At 45.8% G+C, this 23902-nt stretch overlaps 3 protein-coding genes across 4 annotated transcripts; 2 read left to right on the forward strand and 1 right to left on the reverse strand.

Moving 5' to 3' along the window:
* The first annotated feature begins 1264 nt into the window (after nucleotides 1–1264).
* Nucleotides 1265–9537, forward strand: gsap (gamma-secretase activating protein). 2 transcript variants are annotated; one of them, XM_087786720.1, is made up of 32 exons: nucleotides 1265–1443; nucleotides 1557–1618; nucleotides 1674–1730; nucleotides 1824–1893; nucleotides 1952–1999; nucleotides 2172–2260; nucleotides 2405–2474; nucleotides 3518–3567; nucleotides 3637–3747; nucleotides 3821–3880; nucleotides 3941–3987; nucleotides 4056–4135; nucleotides 4235–4312; nucleotides 4377–4451; nucleotides 4574–4666; nucleotides 4725–4881; nucleotides 4946–5030; nucleotides 5086–5155; nucleotides 5225–5304; nucleotides 5369–5449; nucleotides 5513–5635; nucleotides 5957–6012; nucleotides 6117–6151; nucleotides 6310–6371; nucleotides 7496–7591; nucleotides 7922–7992; nucleotides 8073–8167; nucleotides 8245–8364; nucleotides 8455–8516; nucleotides 8944–9048; nucleotides 9129–9222; nucleotides 9289–9537. In XM_087786720.1, the coding sequence occupies exons 1-32, from the start codon at nucleotides 1380–1382 to the stop codon at nucleotides 9375–9377; spliced, it is 2535 nt and encodes an 844-aa protein (XP_087642846.1). In that variant the 5' UTR covers nucleotides 1265–1379; the 3' UTR covers nucleotides 9378–9537. The 2 variants fall into 2 exon arrangements, with proteins under 2 accessions (XP_087642846.1, XP_087642847.1); XM_087786721.1 differs by having other exon boundaries at nucleotides 1560–1618.
* On the reverse strand, nucleotides 9422–23553 carry ccdc146 (coiled-coil domain containing 146). Its single transcript, XM_087786723.1, has 22 exons — nucleotides 23046–23553; nucleotides 17393–17475; nucleotides 17066–17275; nucleotides 16770–16824; nucleotides 16612–16694; nucleotides 16473–16548; nucleotides 16342–16415; nucleotides 15933–16160; nucleotides 15789–15878; nucleotides 15638–15734; nucleotides 14996–15088; nucleotides 13690–13857; nucleotides 13530–13618; nucleotides 13304–13468; nucleotides 13169–13244; nucleotides 12946–13094; nucleotides 11402–11630; nucleotides 10673–10783; nucleotides 10474–10611; nucleotides 10284–10409; nucleotides 9903–10025; nucleotides 9422–9775 (listed from the first exon to the last, which is right to left on the reverse strand). The coding sequence occupies exons 1-22, from the start codon at nucleotides 23142–23144 to the stop codon at nucleotides 9590–9592; spliced, it is 2748 nt and encodes a 915-aa protein (XP_087642849.1). The 5' UTR covers nucleotides 23145–23553; the 3' UTR covers nucleotides 9422–9589.
* On the forward strand, nucleotides 18219–22373 carry fgl2a (fibrinogen-like 2a). The gene is made up of 5 exons (XM_087786722.1): nucleotides 18219–18608; nucleotides 19007–19211; nucleotides 20335–20554; nucleotides 21086–21256; nucleotides 21393–22373. Exons 1-5 carry the CDS (start codon nucleotides 18234–18236, stop codon nucleotides 21706–21708), a joined length of 1287 nt encoding a protein of 428 aa, XP_087642848.1. The 5' UTR covers nucleotides 18219–18233; the 3' UTR covers nucleotides 21709–22373.
* Nucleotides 23554–23902: the final 349 nt, after the last annotated feature.

Here is a 23902-nt window from a genome sequence, read left to right on the forward strand (position 1 = left end):
TATTCTACTGTATTTTTCTTAGTCTTATCTCCTTTTTATACGTTTCAGATTAAAACTGTTTCTGGTTTTACCTTTATTTGTGGTCCATTTGCCTGTCCTTCGCCGCACAAACGTTCGTTACTTTGTTGTAAAAGTCCACCTTATTATTTCCTGTAGTTTTAAAAGTCACTCCGCCTCAATGGAGATGTGACGTAGTTTGGCTCAGTGCCTCAAGCTTTGCCTTTTCACTGCGGTTGTATTTCGGATCAGCGAAACTAAATAAGACCCTTACAAACATTAAACTTTAATGGTTAACTACATCAGCCAGAGTAGAAAATCAAGGCAAATGAACGTATATGTGAGCATTACCCCCATTTTCCCGTTGGGGGCGCTAATGATCTAGCATTGGTTAGGTACATTTCAAATTCAGCCTCACACTGATTCTTCACTTTTTATATCTCTTCACTCACTGCTTTAAAGCCATTAATGTGTCACCCCACTTTTGGAAACACCCTGGATTCACCCGTCGATGACTCATGTTGTCTGTGCTTTTATATCCTGAACTAAAACCCCCACTTTCACTATCACTTTGACTCACGAGTGACTTAAGTTTTTAATTTGATTTAAACTTGTTTAAAACTGCGCCAGGAAAACTCAATGAAGTCACGGGTTTCAACGATAAGATATATATTTCTAAAACAAAAATGTTATTCATTTAGCAGTAAGTAAGTAAGTAAGTAATTTGTATTTATATAGCGCTTTTCCAGACCAGGGTCACAAAGCGCTTAAACAATAAAAACAATATTAAATAAAGTATATACTTTAAAGGTAAAAATAAAACTGAGTGAGCATTGATACACCTTACTTACTGGACAAATATATTTTTGCAGCAAAAAGTTAGGAGTCGGTAAATTTGTCAGTAAGTTCTCACAATAGTTTTACTTAGAAATGGCAAGTTGACAGGCTGAAAATAGTCGTTATAATGCAAATATGTGTCTTGTGTATGACGGATAAAGGATCGAGTTTCATTCTGTCGACGTTGTGGTTCCACCTTAATAAAGTGCAACAATTGCGGGTCACCTGACTTGCCTCACCCTGTACTACTATCTTCCCCGGAAATGTGTATTGTTTTCAAACTCTTCTCGTGTGTCATCCGTGCAGGTACTGGTTCCACTGAAGGTCTGTCGTGAAGCACCACAGCAGGGCGTTGTGACATTCCTGCCCGTCACTTGACGTCTTCTCGCGCCTATGAGCGGCGTCGCTCAGGAGGGGGCGGAGCTCCACAGTAAATTCGTGTAAAAGTGCGAACGTGTGTGTTTTGACAGTCACGTGAGCGGAACCACTTCGGCTGGGTTTTTCAGGCTTTGGGTCGATCCCTTCCTTCCAGCTGCGGCGGAGACATGCTGGAGCTGAGGCCGGAGCTGGATCTGACCGCGGTGGGGGCGGGGCTTCACCGCGGGACAGGTGAGGGGGTCATTTATTTCAAACGGTTGCTAGTTGAAATACCTACCTCGACATGTCACAGAAAGTGCTGAAGCTGTTGCATGTCCTCACTCTGTGACCCTGCTCTGCTGCAGTAGGTCTGGACCTGAGGGTCCTCAACATGGAGCAGGATGGAGGGATGCTGCTGAGCTGGACGGTCAGTTGCTGCTGCAGGTGCTGCAGGTGTTGACCTTAATCTGTGACTCTGATAGGACGACACCGGGAACACCACGATCGGGAAGTACGACCCAAAGACCAAAAACATCAAGGTAGTGAGTTTAACTCCAGAAGGTCGACCATCCTGGTCTATCTTGGAACAGATGTTTGTGATCAGCGTTGGTGTTATTTCTGTCTTCCTTTAGATCCTATACAGCTTCGACCGGAGTGTGTGTGTCAGCAGCTGCTCACTGAACTCTGAAGAAACTTTGTTAGGTGAGGAAGTGTGCATGTGTTTTTATTATCCAGTAATTATTCTCTTCGTCTGTTACAGCTGTCAGTCTGAGCCAAAATCACAACGACGACCAGAGACTGAAGCAAAGTATACACATACACCTGCACACGTACACACTCACACGTACACACTCACACGCACGAACATACACACACGCACACGCACACGCACACATAGATACACATACAAACAAACATCATTATTTGGTCTTTTGTTACCATGTTTGACAAGTCATTGTGTGTGTACATGTGTGTGTCAGTCTCCAAGTGTCTGACTCTTCTGATGGAGATTCGACCGGTCCACCACACCAAAGTGTTGAAGGCTGTGGACTGTAGAGTCAAAGTTCAGGTGTGTTGTCATGACTCATCTTTGTGGTTCTCATTGATGTCTGAGGTGGTTTCTTTGTCAGTGGGGAATTCAGAGATTGTCTCGTGGTCTTGTTTATGAGAGGAGACAATGATGGTTCCTGACCTTTGACCTTCATGTGTTCAGTTTCTTCACACCGCCAGAGAGAACCCGTCTGTCCACGAGAGCCATCTGCTTCTGCTGACCGAAGACGGATGTGAGTAGAACCCTCTCAGTCCAGCGTATGAACAGCTCACTTTTGAAATCATCAACATCTTGTGTCAAGTCAGAAGTCTAATAATTAGCGTTTAACAGTTTTGTAGGTGAGGTTTCATAGAACCTGGTCTCAGTCTAGTAACAGGTCTCACTGTAGAACCTGGTCTCAGTCTAGTACCAGGTCTCACGGTAGAACCTGGTCTCAGTCTAGTACCAGGTCTCACTGTAGAACCTGGTCTCAGTCTAGTACCAGGTTTCACTGTAGAACCTGGTCTCAGTCTAGTACCAGGTCTCACTGTAGAACCTGGTCTCAGTCTAGTACCAGGTCTCACTGTAGAACCTGGTCTCAGTCTAGTACCAGGTCTCACTGTAGAACCTGGTCTCAGTCTAGTACCAGGTCTCACGGTAGAACCTGGTCTCAGTCTAGTACCAGGTCTCACTGTAGAACCTGGTCTCAGTCTAGTACCACGTTTCACTGTAGAACCTGGGCTCAGTCTAGAACCAGGTCTCACTGTAGAACCTGGTCTCAGTCTGGTACCAGGTTTCACTGTAGAACCTGGTCCAGCTGTATAGCAGAACATACTCTGTATAGTAGAACCAGGTCTTGTAGAGCCTGGTCTCCCAGTATAAAAATAATAATAAATTAGATTTAAAAGCGCCTTTAAAAAAACAAGGTCACTCCACATTAAAATCTCACAATACAATAAAACCAGGAGGTGGAGGATAATAACATGATAATAAAACAAGGTGGTAACAGCAGATGAAAGGGGTTAAGAGAACATGGTTGCTACAGTTAAACATGGTCTGTATAGAAGATCCCGGATTCTATAGATGAACTCTGTCTCTATAGTAGAACCTGTTATCAGAGAAAATGTGGTCACCGTAGAATCTGGCCTCGTAGAATCTGGATTCACTGTAGCACCTCCTTGTAAAACATGGAATCCCTGTACAGCCTGGTCTAAATATAGAACCTGGTTGCCAAAGTAGAATCTTTACTTTAACTTGGAGAGTCTCAGAGCAGAACCTGGCTTCATGTTCTCCTAGATGTGGATTTTCTTCATGTGCCGCTGAGCAGACAACCCGGGGACAGAGTGGTGCGTCCAGACTCTCGTAAGTGTCCACGTATAAACTGATCCTCACAGACTCTTGCTGCCCCGATCCAGGTGATGCTGCACCCGGAACGTCTGTCTAGGACCACAGAGCGGCTGCTGGAGGATGCCTGCTGCTTCCAGTGGGACCACGACCAGCAGAGACTCTTCTACATCAAACTCCAGGTGAGACACACACACACACACTCTCTCCTTCTCACTCTCCACGGTGCTGACTCCCGGTCTTGTTCGTCTCCAGGACAGTTTGTTTCTGCTGACATGTGTTCAGTTCTTTCCGGACCGTTGCTGTGAGACTGTGGTGAGTTTGAGTTCCTTGAAGTTTGTTTGTTCGTATGTGAGGCTCACCTGTGTCTTACAGCTGCAGATCCCGCTCAAGCTCCCACAGAACTCTTTCCCTGGAGTCCAGTAAGTCCAGAAACAGAACCAGAACTCAGTTCTGTATATGGTCACACGTGTGTGTTTCTCTCCAACAGATTCGTAAATTTAGGTTTTGATCATTTCCACACAGTAGTGGAAGAGTTAGTCAAGGTGGAAGTGTTCACACAAAGAGATGGTAACAACCACACGTACACACACACACATACACACACATAAATACACACACATACATTATCGACAAGGATTTGATTGACAGCTTCTGTATGTTTGTCAGGACGCTTGTGTGTTTTCTCCAGCCAACTCCCTGATGATGGACAGGAAATGACGTACACATTGATGCTGCTTCACAAAGGTGTGTATTTGTGTGTGTGTGTATTTGTTTGAGTGATCCTTGTTTACATTTCCTTCTGTCACAGATTTCAGTAAAACATTTCGTGTTTCTTTGGGGAAAAAGCATGAGACACGTCAGCATCCACTCTTCTTCACCATAGGTCAGACACACGCACACATATACATGCATGCACACACACACACACACACACCTTCTACAGTGTGTGTATTGATGTACAGAGAGTTCTACACATTAACAATGTGTGTTCGTGTGTGTGTTTAGGCTCCTACCTGGTTGTTCACCTGTCGGGCTGTTTCCTTCACTGCATCAACAGTCGACAGCCGGAGCTCAGCTGTCACTCACTCTTCCTGTCAGGTCAGAGGTCAGATGAAGGTTCGTGAGGGTCATGTTTTTCATCTCAGCTCCTTTGTAGGAGACGATGCCGGTTCTGGTCTGCAGTCGGGCCATTTTACAGCAGTTCGTTCAGAGTGTGGTTCTTCCTTGCTGGACTGGTCCAGAGGTCGACAGTACCAGGTGGACTTTAGCTCCGCCCACCTCCTCAACCTCATGCGCTCTGCTGCCCCCTCCAGGTCGCTGTTGTCTCATAACTCCCTGTCCACGCTGACATCACCTGATGTCTCTCTTCCTCCACAGGGACCCCGGAAAACACGGCCAGTGCCTCCCTGCTCTCCATATCTTGCTTCTGCAGATGGGTTCTGACCCGGTTCTTGAGCCTCAGGTGAATCCCCCGACGTTCTGTGTCTGTGCAACTGCTCACCTGCTCTCCTCCCCAGGTGATCGACTGGCTGTGTGATCATGTGAACCGCATCCAGTCCTTCGACCCGCTCCAGGAAGTGATTTTGGGTCCGTGGGTCTCCATGAGTAGAATTCTCTGTCAGGTTATGTTGGCACCACTAACTTGTCCCTGTAAAGTCTCCTTATTCAGAACCTGTTGCCACCCTGGTCTCAGTTTGGATCCGATTCTGCCGTTCTCCTCGCTGCAGCAGCTCCAGGTCCGACTGGCGGGTCCAGAAGCTTTCGGCTTCCCTTATCCATGTGACATTCTACTGTCTCCAGGAGGTGGCGCCGATTCTGCTTGAGGTTCCTGGTGTTGTCTGCTTCACAGAGACTCGGCTCAGCGCCACCTTCAGTGTGCCGGTACGATCCGATTAACCCTGCTCGCCCCCCCAACGTGTCCACTTGAGTGTCTGTCTCTGTCAGACTGGAGTGGTCCAGAGCTTCTGGTCGGACCTCCAATGTAACGCTGAAAGGTCCAAACACCTGAGGGTTCTACCGAATACTCGATACAGAACCGCCGCCATCCGAGACGACTGGAACAAACTGGTGTGTTTCCTTTTCTCTCTTCTATTTCCTCCTATGTTTCCTCTGTATTTGTCTTCTATATCATACTATATCTATCTTTCTATCTTATCTCTCTATCATTTTAACCTAGGCTTCCTATTTATTCCTCTTTTTTTTTTCTCTCTGTTTCCTTTTTTTCCACATCTGTTTCCTGTTATGTTTCCTTCTCAATTTGTTCTCGTTTCCTATTACATTCATCTTCCTCTATGTCTTTTTCTTTACTTTTTCTCTTCCACTTTTTTCTTCTCTGTTTGCGCTTCTTGTCCAACCTTCTGCCAGACTAATCCCGCAGTCATGTGTTAGTGTTCTGGAGCGACATCATCTGGCTCGAGGAACCTCTCGTTGGAGGACGCTAGAAAGTAAGTGGACCACTGGACTGAGTCATATGAAGATCGAAACTTCAAAGACAGATGGACAAACAAACATGAACAAACTGATGTTGTGTTTGACGCTTGTGTTGCAGAGTTCTGACATCTATCGACTCCTGGATGACTCATGGTGAGTCTGGTATATGTTGCTCCTGACGTTCACATATTTCCTCGTCTTCGCTCTCATGACTTCAGTCCGTGTATTCTGCATCAATCTGGGTTCACACCCCACTGTTACTATTGTGATGACGTCACACTTACACCACCCACTCTGCGTTTTGGTTCCAGAAAAAAGGTCTATGCCCCTCATAGAGGAGGACGACCACCAGCAGAGGGCGCTGATCGGCCTGGTGAGACACGACTTCACAAAACAACACAATGATCTAGTGTCGTAAAAGAAAGCATCGGCAACAACAGATCAACAAACACAAGAAAAATGACCTCAACCAACTAACTTTAACGTCAAACAATCAAAAAGTTGGGGTAACTCAGTCCAACACAACTTCCCACTCGTTTAACACAACAAACTGAGCTCAAACTGTGTAAAAAAAAACTAACTGAATTTGACGCAACATAAGAAACTGAGCTCACAATTTTGTACTCAAATTATTGCAATCTTAATTATGTATCACAAAAAACTGAACTAACTATTGTGTAATAAATCATAACTAAATGTATATAATGTAACACAACGTACTAAACTCACAATTGTTAAAACAACAAATAAGCACTTTAAAGATCATCTAACGTGTTAATTTAAGTGCGTCTTAAATAGATGTTGGACTCTATTGTATCATCAGTATGTGTCTGTTTGTACAAAACTCTCTTTTCATTTAAATATTTACATTAGAAAATGATCTGAAGCCCCGCCCACTGAAAACACTTTCTGGAGATGAAATCTTGTTTACCATAACCACACCCACTCGCCTATGATTGGTCAAACATCGTCATTGAAAGTCATCCAACCCAGAAGTCTCCACGTCGAAGGGACTCGTTGTATAAACAACGCAGGTGTGTTTACAGCTGGCTGGAGGAGAAGTAAAGCCCATTTTTATGTCACAATGAACTCCACTCTCATTCACCGAGATTTCATACAGGGGAGAACTTTATAAAGTAATAAGTTCAAAACATATTCATGATGAGAGACTTAATGCATCTTGGAGAGGAAGATTTAACGTTTGTAACATGAGAGTGAGTCAGTAGAGTTGGGTTTTCACATTAGTTATCCATTAACATAACACTTTAACACAAAATACAGTGTAACACAACACCTAGCACAGGATGATGGACTGATACCCCTCCGCTGTAAACAACACAACTTTATAATCTAGTTTGCTGTAACACATCAGATCGATCACCGTTGAGTACAACAATCCACAATTCAACGACGACAACCAACGTTTGAAGGAAATTGAACTGCACAATGTTACAAAACACCAAGTTGCATCTAAAGTTGCTGACTTGTGTGTGACAGACGGTGAACAAACTTCGGGAACATCTCGGCGGGTTGGTGCCGCGACTCGGCAAGAGGAAGATCGACGATGTTGCCGTCGGCTACGTCGCTAAACTGGTTTGTTCATTTGTGTGTTCGTTCCTAGTGTTGTGTGTTATTGTGTGTACATGCTGCAGTCAAATTTTGGGTGACTCACTTACTCAGAATAACACATTTTACTTTGATCTCCATTGAGGTGCTACACACATGTTGAACTAGCATCGCCGTATTGATGATGTCATCATTAGGTGTCAGAATGCTAGTTTGAAAAAGGTTACACAATTTAACTAGAACGCACACACTCATGAGTAGTTTCACAAACTTAAAAACAACTGTGGGCAGTGATGTCACCCTGATGTTGACGGACACATGATCATGACATCACCACTTTTCAATGTGTGTGCGTAGCTGGAGCTCGTCAGGCACATGTGCGAGTCGGTCTGGCTGAGATATCAACTGGATCCTCGTGTTCTCGACTTGTGAGTCTGTGTGGGTGTGTCTGTGTCTGTGTGTGTTTGTGTGTCCATTGGCCGATCACGTGCGTGTCTGTGTGTTACAGGAATGAGTCAGGACGACCTGCAGAATCATCCGTGTTTCACTTCATGTTTCGCATCCTGGAGGCCACGCTGGGGCTGTGTTTGCCCCTCCCCCCTGGTAATCCACACACACTTTGTCACACACACACACTCACAAACAAACAAACACACACCAGTGTGTCCTCTCCTCTGCAGGGTTCCACTCTATCTTGTGTGTTTTGTCCCTTCGTGTTCTTCCACGTCATACCTTCCTGCAGTACCTGGACCACCGGTGTCTCCAGCTGACCGAGACGTTTGTGTGTCGCCTCATGACAGGTGAGTGATGCACACACTCATACACACACTCACACACTCATACACACATACACACTTCACGATGTCATCTAACGCTAAAAATGGTTCCAGAGCTAGACAACAGTGACGACAACCAGAAGCTCAAGTTCAGTGTCCTGAGCAGACTCAAACAGGTGTGTGTTTGCATGTGTGTAAGTGTGTATGTGCGCACGTGTGAGTGTGTGAACGTGTGCATGTATGTTTATGTCTGTTGCGTGTGTATACCTGTGTATATGTACAGTATGCATGTGTGCACATGTGTGTAGGTCTGTATATTTGTTTACCTGTGTCGGTGTGTATATGTGTACATGTTTGAGTGTGTATATGAGTGCACATGTGTATATGTGTGCTTAAGTGTGTGTGTGTATATATATTCAGTTTGCGTGTGTGAATGTGGGTATGTGTATGTGTGCCTGTGTGTTTGAGTGTGTATTTTTATGAACGTGTATGAGTTTGCATGTGTGAATGTTTGTAAGTGTGTCGATGTGTCCATGTACGTATGTATATTTGTGTGTCGGCGTGTGTATGCGTGCACATGTGTTTATGTGTGTTTGCTGTCAGCCTCTACAGAAGAAGGTCTTCCACTTGTGGGATCATCCCATCAGCTCAGCTTCGACCTCCAGACTGTACGTCAGAACTCTGCTGCAGCAAAGGCGCACACGCAAGGTAACAAATACACACAAATTCACATCTACTGTGATGCATTGCTCTGTTCCTTCAGTTGTGTTTGTGTTGTTGTCTTGCAGGGATCTGACAGGTGCAGAGAAGGTTCCAGCTTCAGAACAGACTTCCTTCCTCTGTCGGTCCTCACCAGGATTCTGTCGGACCTGGAGAAACCAGGTGAGTTGTGACCCGATCCTCGCGTCCCTCCGTGTTTGTTCACAAGAAAGTGTGTTTGTGTGTCAGCGCTGCCTCGGCTGCAGGGAAACATCGACTCTCACTTCGTGGAGGAGAGTGCTCTGAAGCAGACCACGATGGAGCTGCAGAGGAAGTGAAGGAGAGAAGAGAGGAATGATGGAGAGGCGGTTGGACTCATAAAAAAGGGATTTTCTGAATCTACTTCATTTGTATTTGGACAAAGAAACTCTGGTCGACTCCAGCCAAGACATCTTCAGTGTTTGAGTGCAAGTGACAAATAAAGGGAGTGTAAATGTGTTCTTCAATCTAGACGGCGTCATCAGTAGGATGAGTGTTGTTGGCGATGATGTCACGCATCATGTGGCAGGAAGTGTCTGCTGGCTGCTGCAGGCTGCCAGGGTTTGACTGGTGCCAGGGCTCCATAGGGGCGGGGCAGTGGTAGCCCGTCAGTCTGAGGGACGTAGGCACTGGGTCGAGGTTCTGCTGTGGTCCACTCTCCGCTCGGTAGCTGGTACCACGGCTTCTGTTGGGCCCGCTGTAGAAGCAGAACAAACGTTAATAAATCCCTCACACTCTTCTCATCCGTCTCCACTTTCATCCGGCAACACTCCCTCTCTTTCATCCTTCCATCACTACTTCATTAGCTTGTTTATTCTACTCACCTCCTCCTGCTCCGCTCTGTCTTTCTCTCTCCTCCTTCTGTCCTGCAGCATCTTCCTCCACTTCTCCTCCATCTCAGGACATGGTGGAAGACCCAGGGCGACTCTGCACCGACAGCTATCCAACTACAGCGCGCACAGATACACACATACAGAGACAAGCACAGATACACAAAAAAGTGTTTGTCTTCCACTGGGTTCACTATTCTAAGCCAGAGTAACACAATAACAAACTCTGTTGTAGGTAAGAGATGTGTGTGTGTGTGTGTGTGTGTGTGTGTGTGTGTGTGTGTGTGTGTGTGTGTGTGTGTGTGTGTGTGTGTGTGTGTGTGTGTGTGTGTGTGTGTGTGTGTGTGTGTGTGTGTGTGTGTGTGTGTGTCTGACCTGCATCTCCTTCTCGCGGAGCTCCTGCTGCCGTGAGAAAACAGCAGCTTGTTTCATGGACAGTTGTGCAGAGACAGACATGAGACGATCAGACGACGTTATCAAGCTGCCGCGGAGCTGGTTCAACTGCACAAATACACACAAACGCATCAACAGCTATAATTCCTTCCGGAGGTAAACGCAGTCTCACCTTCTGAGCAAGACTCAGACGCTCCAGCCTGCATTCCTCCACCTGTCCTGCGAGGGGCGTCGTCAGCCGCGTTGCCTGCTCGACCAGCAGTCGTTTCTCCAGCAGGTGGCGCTCTTTCCTGGCCAGGCTTAGCTCCAGCTGACAGAAAAAAAAACATCAGACAGGTCCACCACAGGAGTATCATATCAAACACACTCACCTGTTCCTCCTTCTTAACCAGCTCCAGAGGTGAAAGGTCACTGCCCTTCACCTCCTTATGCTCGGATTTATGATTGACAGCCTGCAGAGTCTCTGCTCGCGCTTCCAACAGCTGAAAAGTCGTCAGTCAAAGATGATCAAAGGTTATTATGTTCCTCGTCTTCTTCCCAAACTCATCTCCTTATCTCCTCCACCGTTGAGAATTCTCTGAGGAGTCTCAACATACTGGAGTTGTGACAACAAACGACGATGAGGTCTGAAGGAACACCCAGAACCAGCTGTGTCTGGAGCGTCAGGGAGAAAGAGTGAAGGAGAGTGAGAATGTGTAAGAGAGAGAGCGTATGAGTGAAAGAGAGTGTGTGTCTGAGAAAGAGTGGGAGTGAGATATAGTGTCATTTTGTGAGTTAGGGAAGGTGTGTGTGTGTGTGTGAGAGAGGGTGAGAGTGTGTGTGTAAGTGTGTGCACATGTGTGTAAGAGAGAGAGAGGGAGTGAGAGAGTGTGTGCGAGATGGAGTGGGAGTAAGAGACAGAGTGTGTGTGTGAGAGGGATTCAAAAAGAGTGTATCTGAGAGAGAGTCAAAGTGAGAGACTATGTGTGAAAGAGAGAGAGAGTGTGTGTGAGAGGGAGTGAAAGAGAGAGTGTGTTGGAGAAGGAATGGGAGTGAAAAAGAGTCAGTATGTGTGAGTGTGTGTGTGAGTGTGTTAGAGACATTCATTCACCAGAGATCACCTGAATCATCAGCAGGACCAGCTCCTCCTCCAGCTTCCTGCACAGCAGCACCTCCTTCTCCTTCAGCTCCACTTGTCTCCTCTGGTCGTCCAGGTGTATCTGCAGCTCTCTGCTCTTCTTCTCCAGCAGCTCCAAACTCAAGCTGCCCTTCATCAGCACCTTCTCCTGCAGCTGCAGCCTCTCATAGCAGCCAACCACCTCCTGCTCCTCCTGCAGGAGCTGCACTCCTCTGTGGACGCACACACACTTAGAAACACACAAAGCTACACACACATTTAATATACACAAACGACTACACACACAGCTAAACACACACATTTAATATACACAAACGACTACACACACAGCTAAACACACACATTTAATATACACAAACGACTACACACACAGCTAAACACACACATTTAATATACACAAACGAGTACACACACAGCTAAACACACACATTTAATATACACAAACGACTACACACACAGCTAAACACACACATTTACTATACACAAACGACTACACACAAAGCTAAACACACACATTTACTAAACACAAACAACTACACACACAGCTAAACACACATTTACTAAACACAAACGACTACACACACAGCTATACACACATTTACTATACACAAACGACTACACACACAGCTAAACACACACATTAACTATACTCCAACAACTACACACACAGCTAAACACACACATTTACTCAGACAGATACACACACAGCTAAACACACACATTTAATATAAACACACACACAACTACACAGACATATTTGCTATGCAATTACACAAACTACACACACAGCTAAACACACACATTTACTATACTCAAACAACTACACACACAGCTAAACACACACATTTACTCAGACAGATACACACACAGCTAAACACACACATTTACTATAAACACACAAACAGATACACACACATACAACTACACAGACATATTTGCTATGCAATTACACAAACAACTACACACACACAGATAAACACACACATTTACTAAACACATACACAAACAGCTACACACATAGACGTACACACCTACATACACACATACACACACACTTAAGATACACGTACATAAATGGCTACACAAACAGAGACATACACAAACAGCAATGGCACACACACAGATACACTAACATAAAGCTACGCTTAGCTACACACAGCCGCAAAAACACACAGCTATGATACATAAACAGCTCTGGCATTTACAGCTACACACTTACCCACACCTACAAACATACATACATAAAAAGCTCTGATACAAACACACAAATATACACAAACAAAAACTGCTATATAACATAAACACCTCTGACATACACAGCTACTCACACACACAACAACACAAACACAGACAAAAACACAAACAGCAATAACACATAAAACAGCTCTGACATACACAGCTACAAACACACACATAGCTAAACACACAAACGGCTACAAACACACACGCACAGTTACACGTGCATAGCTACGTCACACATGACTGTGTGAAACATAATTGTCCTCGGTGGACGACACACACACTCACAGAGTATTCCTCCGCTGCACTGCCACTTGATGGCTGTTGCTGAGGAGCAGCAGGACTGTCTCCTGCAGCTCTGTGCTCCTCTTCACTGCCTGCAGCTCCGCTCTGTCGTCTTCAAACACCTGAGCCAGTCGTCGGAGCTTCAGCACCTCCTGGTCCAAAGAGGAGACTCGTTTAGTGGACCAGAACCTCCTCATGAACACCTGCAGCAGTTGCCCTGGCACACCTGTGAGTGCAGGTTCTGCACATGTTCTCTGCTCTTGCTGTGGTTGCTGATCTTCATTTGGGCTTTGCAGTGCAGACTGTGGACGACATGGACATGAAGACCTGGTCCACTCACACATGTCAGTGGCTCAGGTACCTCTCTCTGTCCTCCAGAAGACAGCGCTGGATCTCCAACTGGTTCTCCAGGAGCAGCAGCTGCTGGGTCAGCTCGGTAGTCCTGTGAGCTGCAATCCTCTTGAGGTCCACCAGCTTGTTCCTCTCCGCTGTCACCAGCTCGCACAGCTTCATGTATTCGCAGGTCCTGGAGGACAAGAACCAGGTCAGCCATGTCCCCACTCGCCTGCACAAGACTAGAGCTGGACCTTCTCCGCAGACAAGAGTCCAGTTTCTTCTGGTCTAGGATCATCAGGTTTTTCCCTGCCAGGTCCAGGTCCAGGTTCCTCAGAGTTCCCTGAAGGTTGTTCAGCATCTGAGGTCACTTCCTGTTGTGTACGTGCACTGATATGTGTATGTGTGCAGCACCTGGACCATCACAAGCTCCCGGTGCTTCAGGTTCTTCTCCTCGGCTCTGAGCTGTCTAAGGCTGGTCAGGTGACGGATTTCTTCACAGAGGCGGTCAGATTCCTCCTGCAGTCCCAGAACCTCCAGCCTCTCCCGCGACTCCTGGCTGTCACTACCACACCTCTGTAACTGGAAGTCATCATCACTATTGTCATTATCATTGTCATCATCATCATCATCATCATCATCACTCTCACCAATACCATCATCAATGTTACCATCATCATCTTTATCATTATCACTCTCACTACCAGCATCATCACTGTCACCATCATCATCAATGTTACCATCATCATCTTCATCATCACAACAGACATGATCAGACAGACATCATTACCATCTTCCTCATCATCATCATCATCATCATCATCGTCATCATCGTCATCATCGTCATTGTCATTGTCATCGTCATTGTCATCGTCATTGTCATCTTCATCATCACAACGTACCATCTTCCTTATCATCATCATCATCATCATCATTCTCACCAACACCATCATCAATGTTACCATGTTCATCTTAATCATCACGCTGAGTCAGCCTGTTATTGATCTGATGTGTTATATTGACAGTTTACAATCATTGCAATCATTGTCTTCATCACCATCATTATCATCACCATTTTCGTCATCTTCGTCATCTTCGTCATCATCATTGTTGTCATCATTGTCATCTTATCATCATCATCAAAATGATGCTGATCCTTACTATCTTCATCACCATCACCATCATCTAAAATGTTTTTGCGAGGTGATGAATTTCACCATCATCTTTATCATCATTCCCCAACAAGAAACTGCATGAATCATTTCTTTTTTGATAATTCCTCAAAATCTTCTGTCTGAGTATTTGTAGAATTTATGACATTATTTCCTGTGAGCAACTTTTGAGGAACATCCTACTCTGGGTTGAGTTCCTACCCAGAGCTGCTGCTTGTGCTAAAGCTAAACTGCTCACAAAGATTAGCTTTTGTTGACGAGCTAAGGTTATGGTAATGAAGTTGCTAAAGCTGATGTGGAAGGTCTAACTGATGAGGTAGCATTGGATCATTTTGACATTGATGTCACTATAAGGTCCAGCTGCTTCCCACCACAGCTTTGTTCTTGTTTCAGGTTCACTGGAATGTTCATGCTTTTCTAAGAATGTCTCTGAACATGTGACGTCAGTTTCCTCTGAACAATTGAACTTCTGCTGCATTTGTTCTGACGCCCACGCTTCTCTAAGTGACCTCAAGTGACCTCCCATGTTCACCCAGGAAGGTGCTCACCTGTTGGTCCAGACGCACCATCAGAGCATCCACGTTTCTACGGAGCAGCTCCCTCTGCTGGATGCAGGACTGACTCTTCGAAAGAGCGTCATACTGAAAACAAACATGACAGTTCAACGTTTGTGTTATAACGAGCCGTGATCTCTGGGGAGCTCACTTGATGCTAACGCTAACCACCGGCTAAAAAAGTTCCCAGAGTAAATGAAGAACTGATCATTAGGGTGGAACCTTGAAAACCAAACGAGAATGCTGACTCAGCCGGGGAAAAAAAAAAGTACCGTCACATGCTGTCAGGGGTCGCTTCCTGTTGTTATGTTCGAAGAAAGAGGTTCAATGGAACATCAGACAGTTCACTGACATGACATCAGAGGTGTTTCCACAACATTAACATTATTACCAGAAGTGACGACGATAGAGAGGGCTCGCTTCCCAGAGACCATGATCCTAACCAACTCTGGAGGGTTAGTGAGAAAACAGCTAAAATAATCTGGAATACATGACAGTGAGTCAACATCAGACAGAAACATTATGACCATAGCAGGTGGTGGGTCAGCAACACAGTGTTGGTCAGTCGTGGGTCTTCCCCTGGGCCTCCACCTACATCACTACCATGGTTGACAGTTGTGGTTGTGTGGTACTCGCCTGCTCCTGTAGTTTTCTTGTGTGAGCCACCATCTGCTGCAGCTGCTCGCTCGCGCTGCTCACTGACCGCTGTGTCGTGGTCAACACCTCCGAGAGTCTGAGGAGGAGCCGGTCGGGTCAGTGTATACGTATGAAATGACTCTCTCCTCACCTGCTCCTCTCCTTGAGCAGCAGACGAAGATGCTCCTGCAGGAGATGGCGGTCAGCAGTGAGGCCACGGAGCTTCATCTCCAGGATCCCCCTGGTCAGTCGCAAGTTAGAATCCAGCGGGCCGACGAGTCCACGTAGATCCTACCTGTGGCCCGTAAGCTCCGCCTCATCCTCCTGCTGCAGATGCTTCTTGCTCTCCAGATTCCTGCACCTCTGCTCTCCAGCCTCTAGCTCAGCCACCAGCTCCTCAAGCTGCTCTTGGGCCTCCTTCATCCTGGACCTGAGAGACTCTCCGACCTCCTGCAGCCTCTGCAGCTGCTGCTCCTGGTCACTGGCCCGCTGGACCAGAATCTCCTTCTGTTTCATTGCGTCTCTGAGAGGAGACATCAGGATCAGACATGAGAAGAGGATATGATAACAAAACATTAGGAGTGTGTGTGTTTAAAGGGTGTGGTTGTTCGTGTTTTAACAAACAACACCATGATGTTCTGGATGACGTCGTGGTCACATGAAAATCAGAACCAGATGAAAACATTGACAATTGCACAACTCACTCTCTTCTGTCTGCAACACACGCCGCCGTCTGCACAACCTGCTCCGGAACGTTCAGGAGGTGAAAGTTCTCCTGCTAACACACACCAGGAGAGTGACATCACAACCTCAGCTGTCACTCACACACACTCACCTGCTTCACCTCCTGCAAGAGTTTCTCCTCATTCAGAGTTTCTGTTTCACATTGTTGGAGATCCTCAGTCAGACGGCTACACAGAACACACACTTGCGTCAAAACAAACTCAGACTGGGCAACAGTGTGTTCGTAGAACCTCAGTTCTGCTCGACTCTGGGCCACTTCATCCCTCAGGAGATGGTTCTGCTCCTGCAGGTTGCTGGTTCGACTCTGCAGCTCCTGCAGGTAAGCATGAGTCAGAACAGTGTGTGTTTGTTTGTGCATGTGTGAGTGTAAGGAACTATAGGGACTTACATGATCAGACTCTCTCGTCCTCTCCTCCAGGAGCCACCTCCTCTCCTCCAGAAGACTGGAAGACAAGGAGAAAATGAGAAGAACATTAACTGTACTAAACATTAAACACTTATCAAAAGAAAAACAGAGTTTCAGTCAAGACCGCCTCAGCCACATCATCTGTGTCTTCAATCAAACTCTGTGTAGTGTGTCTGCTCGCCACGTCTGGAGGAACTATTCAATTTATGGGTGACGTTGTTTCGGTCAAATGTTACCAAAATCAGCTTTGGACAGGTGGTCATAATGATATGGTGTACCAAAGAATCTGCGTCTGGCTTTGCTGATGTAGTTCCTCAGCTGCTGTCACTTGGTTGTGAGCGTCCAGGAGATGGTGTCTCAGCTGGTCTGCTTCAGTGTCACTTGGTTCCTCCAGGTTCTCCTGGAAGTCCAGCTCTTCCTGGATGCTCTTCAGCTCAGAGTGCAGTCGCTGCGCCTCCTGCAAAAGTCCAACCTCCGATTCCTGGGACCTGCCAGGGGACAGAGTTGTTGGGTCATGGAGCGTTCGGCAGCAGCTGGTGGAGGACCTTCTGGAGGTGTGATGGAACTTCACTGATGAGTGATTGAATATTAACCAGTGAGCTCACCTTCTCAGTGACCCTGCGAGAACACTTATCTTGTTTTTCAGTGTCTCCATCTTGGTCCGTGGGATCTTCTCTGACAACAGCAGCTGTAGACACACAAGTATCATCCATTCATCAATAACCCTCCGTGATCAGTATCATCATAATCCCACCATCATCCCTTTACGATGCTACATGATTCAGTATTGTCTGATAAGACAACCACCGTCATCTATTAATCATCATCTTACATCCACCATCACACGTTTACCATCATCCATTAATCAATAACATCATCCCTTTACCATCATCCATTAATCAATAACATCATACCTCCACCATCATTCCTTTACCATCATCCATTCATCAATAACATCATACCTCCACCATCATCCATTCATAAATAACATCATACCTCCACCATCATCTCTTTACCATCATCCATTCATCAGTAACATCATACCTCCACCATCATCTCTTTACCATCATCCATTCATCATCACCATCACACCTCCATTTTATTTATCCATCCAACATCATTCATCCATGCATCACCCCTGGGAGGAATGGTTAGAGTTAAGGTTCTGAATGGTTCTTGCGCCGTCATTGGTTCATGAGGATCACATGATAAAGTCTCCTTTAAGTTCAGATCTCTGCTCCACCTGCTGCTCTTTTAAACTCCCCAGGATTACCTCATTGTCACATTCCTGCTTCTCTCTCTCTCTCCATCTTTCTTTCTCTCCTCTCTCACAGCTATTTATTCCCTCCCTATTACTCCACCCCTCCCTCAGCTCTCTCTCTCTCCTCACCCTCCGATACACTTTCTCTCTCTCCCTCCTCTCTCGACAGACTCAACTTGTCCGTCATGGGATCAACAGTGTTTTGCGTTTCTCTGCTCTCCCTGTGGTGTGGAGTGCTTCATGCCTTGGAAGTCGAAGGAAGTGAACCCTCCACCTCCTGCTCCATCAAGGTGTTGGACCAGTGTGCAGGTGTGAAGGAGGGGCAGGAGTGTGGGTACCAACTCACTCTGCCCCCGCTGACCGTCCAGCTGCCGGCACAGCAGCAGGAGACCATGAAGGAGCTGAGGAAGCTGCAGGAGGAGGTGAAGCAGCTGAGGAGCAAGTGCCTGGAGCGATGCGAGCCCCAGGCCACGCAGGCGGACCAGGCAAGACCAGAGCCAACCCAGGGTCAGGAGGAGAGAGAGCAGAAGAAGAGTGTCGGCAGCATGCAGGAGATGCAGGTAAGAAGTCATCTATAGGTGGTTCAACTTTGGGCAGCTTTTCAATTGGGATGACGAAGTTGAAGACCGTCCAGAACTTCCTTTTCTGGTCCTCGTCCAGAGGTCTAGTAACTCCCCAGTGGTCCGTCTTGGGATCTGAGCCTCTCCTGGTTGACAGAGCTTCTGTCTGACCCCTTCACTAAGATGCTCAGCATCCTGTTAAAACCCGCAGTGCCCGAGACCCGGGTCTGGACTCGGTGCTGGTCCTCATGACGACTAGTCCGCTGTGGTCTTTGGAGGCCAAATGGAATGTAAACAGAGCAGATGTTGAAAGAGGTCCGATCCGGTCTGCCAGGGAACATTCCTGCTTCTGTAAACACAGTGCCTAGTACGACCCGTCACTCCTGCTTTCTCTACAGGTGAAGCTCAACCGCATGTCCACCAGCCTGAGGAACGCCCGGGGCCAGATGTCCGTTCTGCAGGGTCGTCTGGAGGGTCTCCAGCTACTCAACACAGACACGGTCCAGAACCTTGTGGACCAGCGGCTGGAGAACATCACACTGCTCATCGACAGTTTGAGCTCCAGCTGCAGCACCCAGTGTGCCGCCCAGACCAGCCCACAGTGTGAGTGTCCTGTGCATAGAACTGACCAGTCACGGAGTTGAGGAGGCCATAGGTCAGACCCATAGGAGCAGGGATAGGTTCAGTTGAATTTTCAAGAAAACAGTCTGTGAAGTTGACGCGTCTCGAGCTGTTGTGAAAGACTCAGAGAGAAGAAGATTGTTCACCTGCGTCACTCATTGTCGACTCCCTCTTACATAAGTCTTCCCATGGTCACATGACCCGTCCCACTGCTCTACAGTCCAGCTCCCTGTTTTGTTCTGACATACTTTCAACATACATAGATGATGTTTTTTTCAAAATCTTACAGAAATGTATTTTTTTTTGTTCAATTATTACTATTTTTATTTATTTAATTGTTCATATTTTTAATGATGTATCTTTATTTATATACTTCTTAAATAATTTTATTAATCAGTCTATTAAATTTTCCTATTTCTCTCGGTGAAATTATTTTCACAATTTCGACAACATGTGAAGTTTATCAGGCATTTGATTCGGATTTTACTGGTTATTTATGGAAAATTGATTCAACGTTTTGTATCTAATGTCATAATTTGATAAGATTTTCCTGATCGTTACCTTAATTATCAAAATAACTTTGCTTCTTTGTAGATAATCATATTTTAATATCAATTCTGACATCTGCATGTTAAATTCACTGACGTTACAATAGTTTCACAGCTGTTTCACTGGGTCGATTCTGCTTTTATCTCTGGCGCCCTCAATGCGGACAGAACTTTATTACTCATCAGATTTGCAGAAGTTCTGTTGGTGACTCGAGTCTATCCTGGATAAAAAAAATATGTTCTCAGTCCAGAGGCGAGACTAATGTTTCGTCGTCTGACTATGTCAATTCACCACCTGTTGTGTCGTCCTGACGTGTTGTCCTAACATGTCATCCTGACGGGTCGCTGTCAGATGACACGCAGGACGACACAACGACAGACGACGATTTTTGGCACTTATGGAACGCCATACTAATGTAGGCCGGTCCCTGCTGCAGGCCATGTGCTCTAGGATGAGAGTCTCAAAGATGTCTGAGCTGTGTACTTCAACAAGTTGATGCTAAATGCCTGTCGCTCAGTGATCCCGAGTCACCTGTGACTTGTCTGCCCTCCTACAGTCATGCTGGCTCCGAGAGACTGTTCCGACTATAACATCCTGAACAGCAGGAAGAACGGAGTGTACCGCCTCAGTCCCGACCCACGCAACGGAACCTTCGAGGTGTACTGTGACATGGAGTCGTTTGGCGGAGGCTGGACGGTCATACAGCAGCGACTGAACGGGTCGGTCAGCTTCAACCGCACCTGGTCTGAGTACAAGGTCGGATTCGGGAACCTCAGGTGACTTGTTTTCCTCCAAGGTCATGTCAAGATACTCACCTTCCTACTACCTTTTCCTCTTTCCTATCTTGCATGTCGCATCACTCCTTTCTTTCCTTCCTTCCACGCTACCTAGTTTCTCCTGCAATCTTCCTTCCTTCCATCTTTTCTTTCTTACCTTCTTCCTTCATTCCTTTCTTGCCTTTCTCACCCTTACTTGTTTCCTTTCTGGCCTCTTTATCACTCGTTCCTTCTATGGTTACTTACCTTCGTCCTTTCTGACCTTTCTTATCCTTCCTTCCAACCTTCCCTTTCTCTTCAGGCTCTCTCTATCATACTGTGCCTTCCTTTCTCCTCCTCATCCTTTTCCATATTTTGTACTTATTTTCTCATAACCTACCTTCCCCATTTCCTCCCTATCTTCCTGTATTTCCATCCCCTATTTTCCTCCCCTGCTTCTCTTCACCTGGACTTCAGGTACTGTTACTGCACTTGTTGTCACGATCATTTCTTCCCCTGATTGTCAGTCAAATGAGTCTCTCTCTTCTATAGGGGTGAGTTCTGGCTAGGGAACGACCTTATCCACCTGCTGACCAAGGCCAAGGACATGATCCTTCGTATCGAGTTGGAAGACTTTGAGGGCGTCCGCGAGTACGCCAAATACGATCAATTCTACGTGGCTAATGAGTTCCTACGCTACCGTCTCTCCATCAGCGGATACAGGTGAGAACGTCCCTACACACTTTGACAGGTTCCTACACAGCACGATGCAACTGAGATGCTAACACATGTGTTGACGCACCTCATGAACAAAAACACGCATGCTCCTCAATCAACATGTCCACCTTGTCTGCCACAGCGGGACGGCAGGGGACGCCATCAGCTTCGACAAGCACTTCAACCATGACCAGAAGTTCTTTTCTACGCCAGACCGCGACAACGACATGTACCCATCGGGGAACTGTGGCTTCTACTACAGCTCGGGTTGGTGGTTCGACGCCTGCATGTCCGCTAACCTCAATGGTAAATACTACCACAAGCGCTACAAGGGCGTCCGGAACGGGATCTTCTGGGGGACGTGGCACAACATGTCGACGGAGGCCTACCCCACCAACTACAGGCAGGCCTTCAAAACTGTCAAGATGATGATCAGACCCAAGAACTATGCTCCATAGGTGGACGGTTGACACGCATTAACTAAATATGGATGCCATCAGAGCTGTAAGAGCCCCACAGCACCTGCATGGACCCAAGGAACTGTTCAAAGATCACCATGCAGCGAAAACCCAATCTCTAAACCCCAAAGGTGGAGGTCCTCGGTCACAATCCCTCAACCCCCTTAACAGGGGAACCTCAATGCAGGGCACCACCTTAAAGTCAAAGAGAGTTCAACCCCTCTCCAGTAGATAACCTCTAGGGTCCTTAGGAGGGATTAATTGTTCAAGTCAATAAGCAACAGTTTCCTCCGAGCAAATCAGGTGACCCTGAACCACCAAACCCAAACCCACAGCACAATGCAATATGCGATTAAAGCCTATGTCAATGTGGATCACTCTGTGGATGAAAGACCGGCCAGGGCTCCCTCACCAACAGACAAACCAAGCTGAACTGTAGGCTTGCTTCAAGCCACGCAGCCTAGAGCCTCCTCACCCTGGAGCCAAACAAAGGGCTCCTGGCCAAACTGAAGCTAATTCTGCTCAAGATAGTGATGCAAAAGCTGATGTTGATGAAGCTGTTGATGCTAAAGATAATGTTATCGTTGCTACAAGTAATGTGAATACTGCTAATGTGTGTGGTAATGTAAAATTAAATCTTTATTATTATTGCTAATGTTAACATTTCTAAAGCTTTTTTTTTGTTGTCTTTCTGCAATTCCTGCTGCCTTCTCCACCTGAGCCTATATTGTGTGTCATCGCTAGAAACTATCAATTGCTTCCTTTTCTAATTCTGCCAACGCTAATAATTAATTTAAAAACAAATATGGAGATTGCTAACCTTGATATTTCTAGATGCTAAAACAGATTATTCTCATGTTTATTGTGGATGCTCTGAATGCTAATGTTGTTGTAAAACTAACATGGAAGTTACAAATATTTTTTCATGCTACTAGAGGAAAGGTAAGGTAAGGTAAAACTTAACCTTTTAGTTTTAAATAGTTATTTTAATGTGCCAAGCTCTCATCCACTGTTTTTGGTCCTCCATTAGTCTGGCCACTGTGACTTCAACGTTAATGGTAGAGAAAGTGTTGTGCAGCGAGTCAGAGGATTGATCACAGTCTCTTTCTTCCCGTCTCAAGAGTCGCCCGTTTACTGTGAATACTTTTTCCATTTGATGGTGTAACATTGTTTATACTCTTTGTTCGCCCTGATGATCCTACTGTTGAAGGAATGCAAAGCTGGCGTCTTCTCAGCGTCTCTTCATAATCCAGTCCGTTGAATAAACGAAAAGGATCGCCATGAAAGGAGAAGAGCCGTGGAGGTTGGCAAACCCACGCCTCAAAATCCCCACTGACCTGCTCCAGGAGCCAGAAGGAAGTCGAGATGGCAGGACCATCCACTAGAGGGCGCTCCTCTTCTGGCTCTGATGGCGCGGGACTCTGCTCCAGCTCCATGTGGACGATCTGGCTGAGAATGGTGTAGAATCTTTGACCAGTGCTGGCACGAACTCAAAGGCAACAAGAAGAACACATGTGTATACAAAATATACATGAATAATATAATACTAAACTGAACAGGATACGAAAAACGGAAATGAGACAAAATAAGTTCACTAAAGTTCACATGATGCTAATTAGCCGCAGCTGCTACATTAGCTATGTAGCAGAAATACTTGTTGAACAGCATCAAGCAAAACTAAACTGTCCGTGAGTTGAAAAACTCACCTCATCTGTTTCCTCTTTTAAAGTTCACGCTCACAAATCTCAGTGTTGGCTGGTTGCTATGACAACCACACCGACGCGTCACCGCGTTGCAGAAAGTAAAGAATTTGCTCGAAAAAAATAAAATAAATGCTGAATTTTGACGTCACTGCTGTGTTTTAATTTGTCGACCTGGTGTCAAAGTATCAAGTAATGCGTTTACAATTGACACGTTTGATCTCAAGATGAGAGCAGCCGGTGTTTAAATTAAAAATATATCTACAAGAGTGTATTGACTTATGTGTAACGTAACTTTTTCTTCTATTAAATAAGCTTATTTTCCTAGATATCAGCAATTCATTCCAATATTGTTTTCCCTTGCAGTTATATTTAGAGAAAACTATTTTTTTTAAATTATAAATAACGTTAGCAGATTTCATTAATCCAAAAGTAATTGGCTTGTGAACGTAATTTTACTACCTGACAAAACAGAGATTATAAAGTTCCTCAAA

Source organism: Callionymus lyra, chromosome 3, assembly GCF_982586985.1.
Source record: "Callionymus lyra chromosome 3, fCalLyr1.hap1.1, whole genome shotgun sequence".
Classification (NCBI taxonomy): Eukaryota; Metazoa; Chordata; class Actinopteri; order Syngnathiformes; family Callionymidae; genus Callionymus; species Callionymus lyra.

Bases quoted from the DNA above. Each gene is read 5' to 3' on its own strand.
- gsap (XM_087786720.1), top strand. From the start codon at position 1,380: ATGCTGGAGCTGAGGCCGGAGCTGGATCTGACCGCGGTGGGGGCGGGG. The intron at 4,313-4,376 runs GTGTGTATTTGT...CTTCTGTCACAG, and splicing joins ATTGATGCTGCTTCACAAAG to ATTTCAGTAAAACATTTCGT. The intron at 5,636-5,956 runs GTGTGTTTCCTT...GTCATGTGTTAG, and splicing joins GAGACGACTGGAACAAACTG to TGTTCTGGAGCGACATCATC.
- fgl2a (XM_087786722.1), top strand. From the start codon at position 18,234: ATGGGATCAACAGTGTTTTGCGTTTCTCTGCTCTCCCTGTGGTGTGGA. The intron at 18,609-19,006 runs GTAAGAAGTCAT...CTTTCTCTACAG, and splicing joins GCAGCATGCAGGAGATGCAG to GTGAAGCTCAACCGCATGTC. The intron at 21,257-21,392 runs GTGAGAACGTCC...TGTCTGCCACAG, and splicing joins CTCTCCATCAGCGGATACAG to CGGGACGGCAGGGGACGCCA.
- ccdc146 (XM_087786723.1), bottom strand. From the start codon at position 23,144: ATGGAGCTGGAGCAGAGTCCCGCGCCATCAGAGCCAGAAGAGGAGCGC. The intron at 13,469-13,529 runs GTCCAGCTCTAG...CTTGTCCTCCAG, and splicing joins GACTCTTGTCTGCGGAGAAG to GACCTGCGAATACATGAAGC. The intron at 13,245-13,303 runs GTACCTGAGCCA...TGTCGTCCACAG, and splicing joins CTTCTGGAGGACAGAGAGAG to TCTGCACTGCAAAGCCCAAA.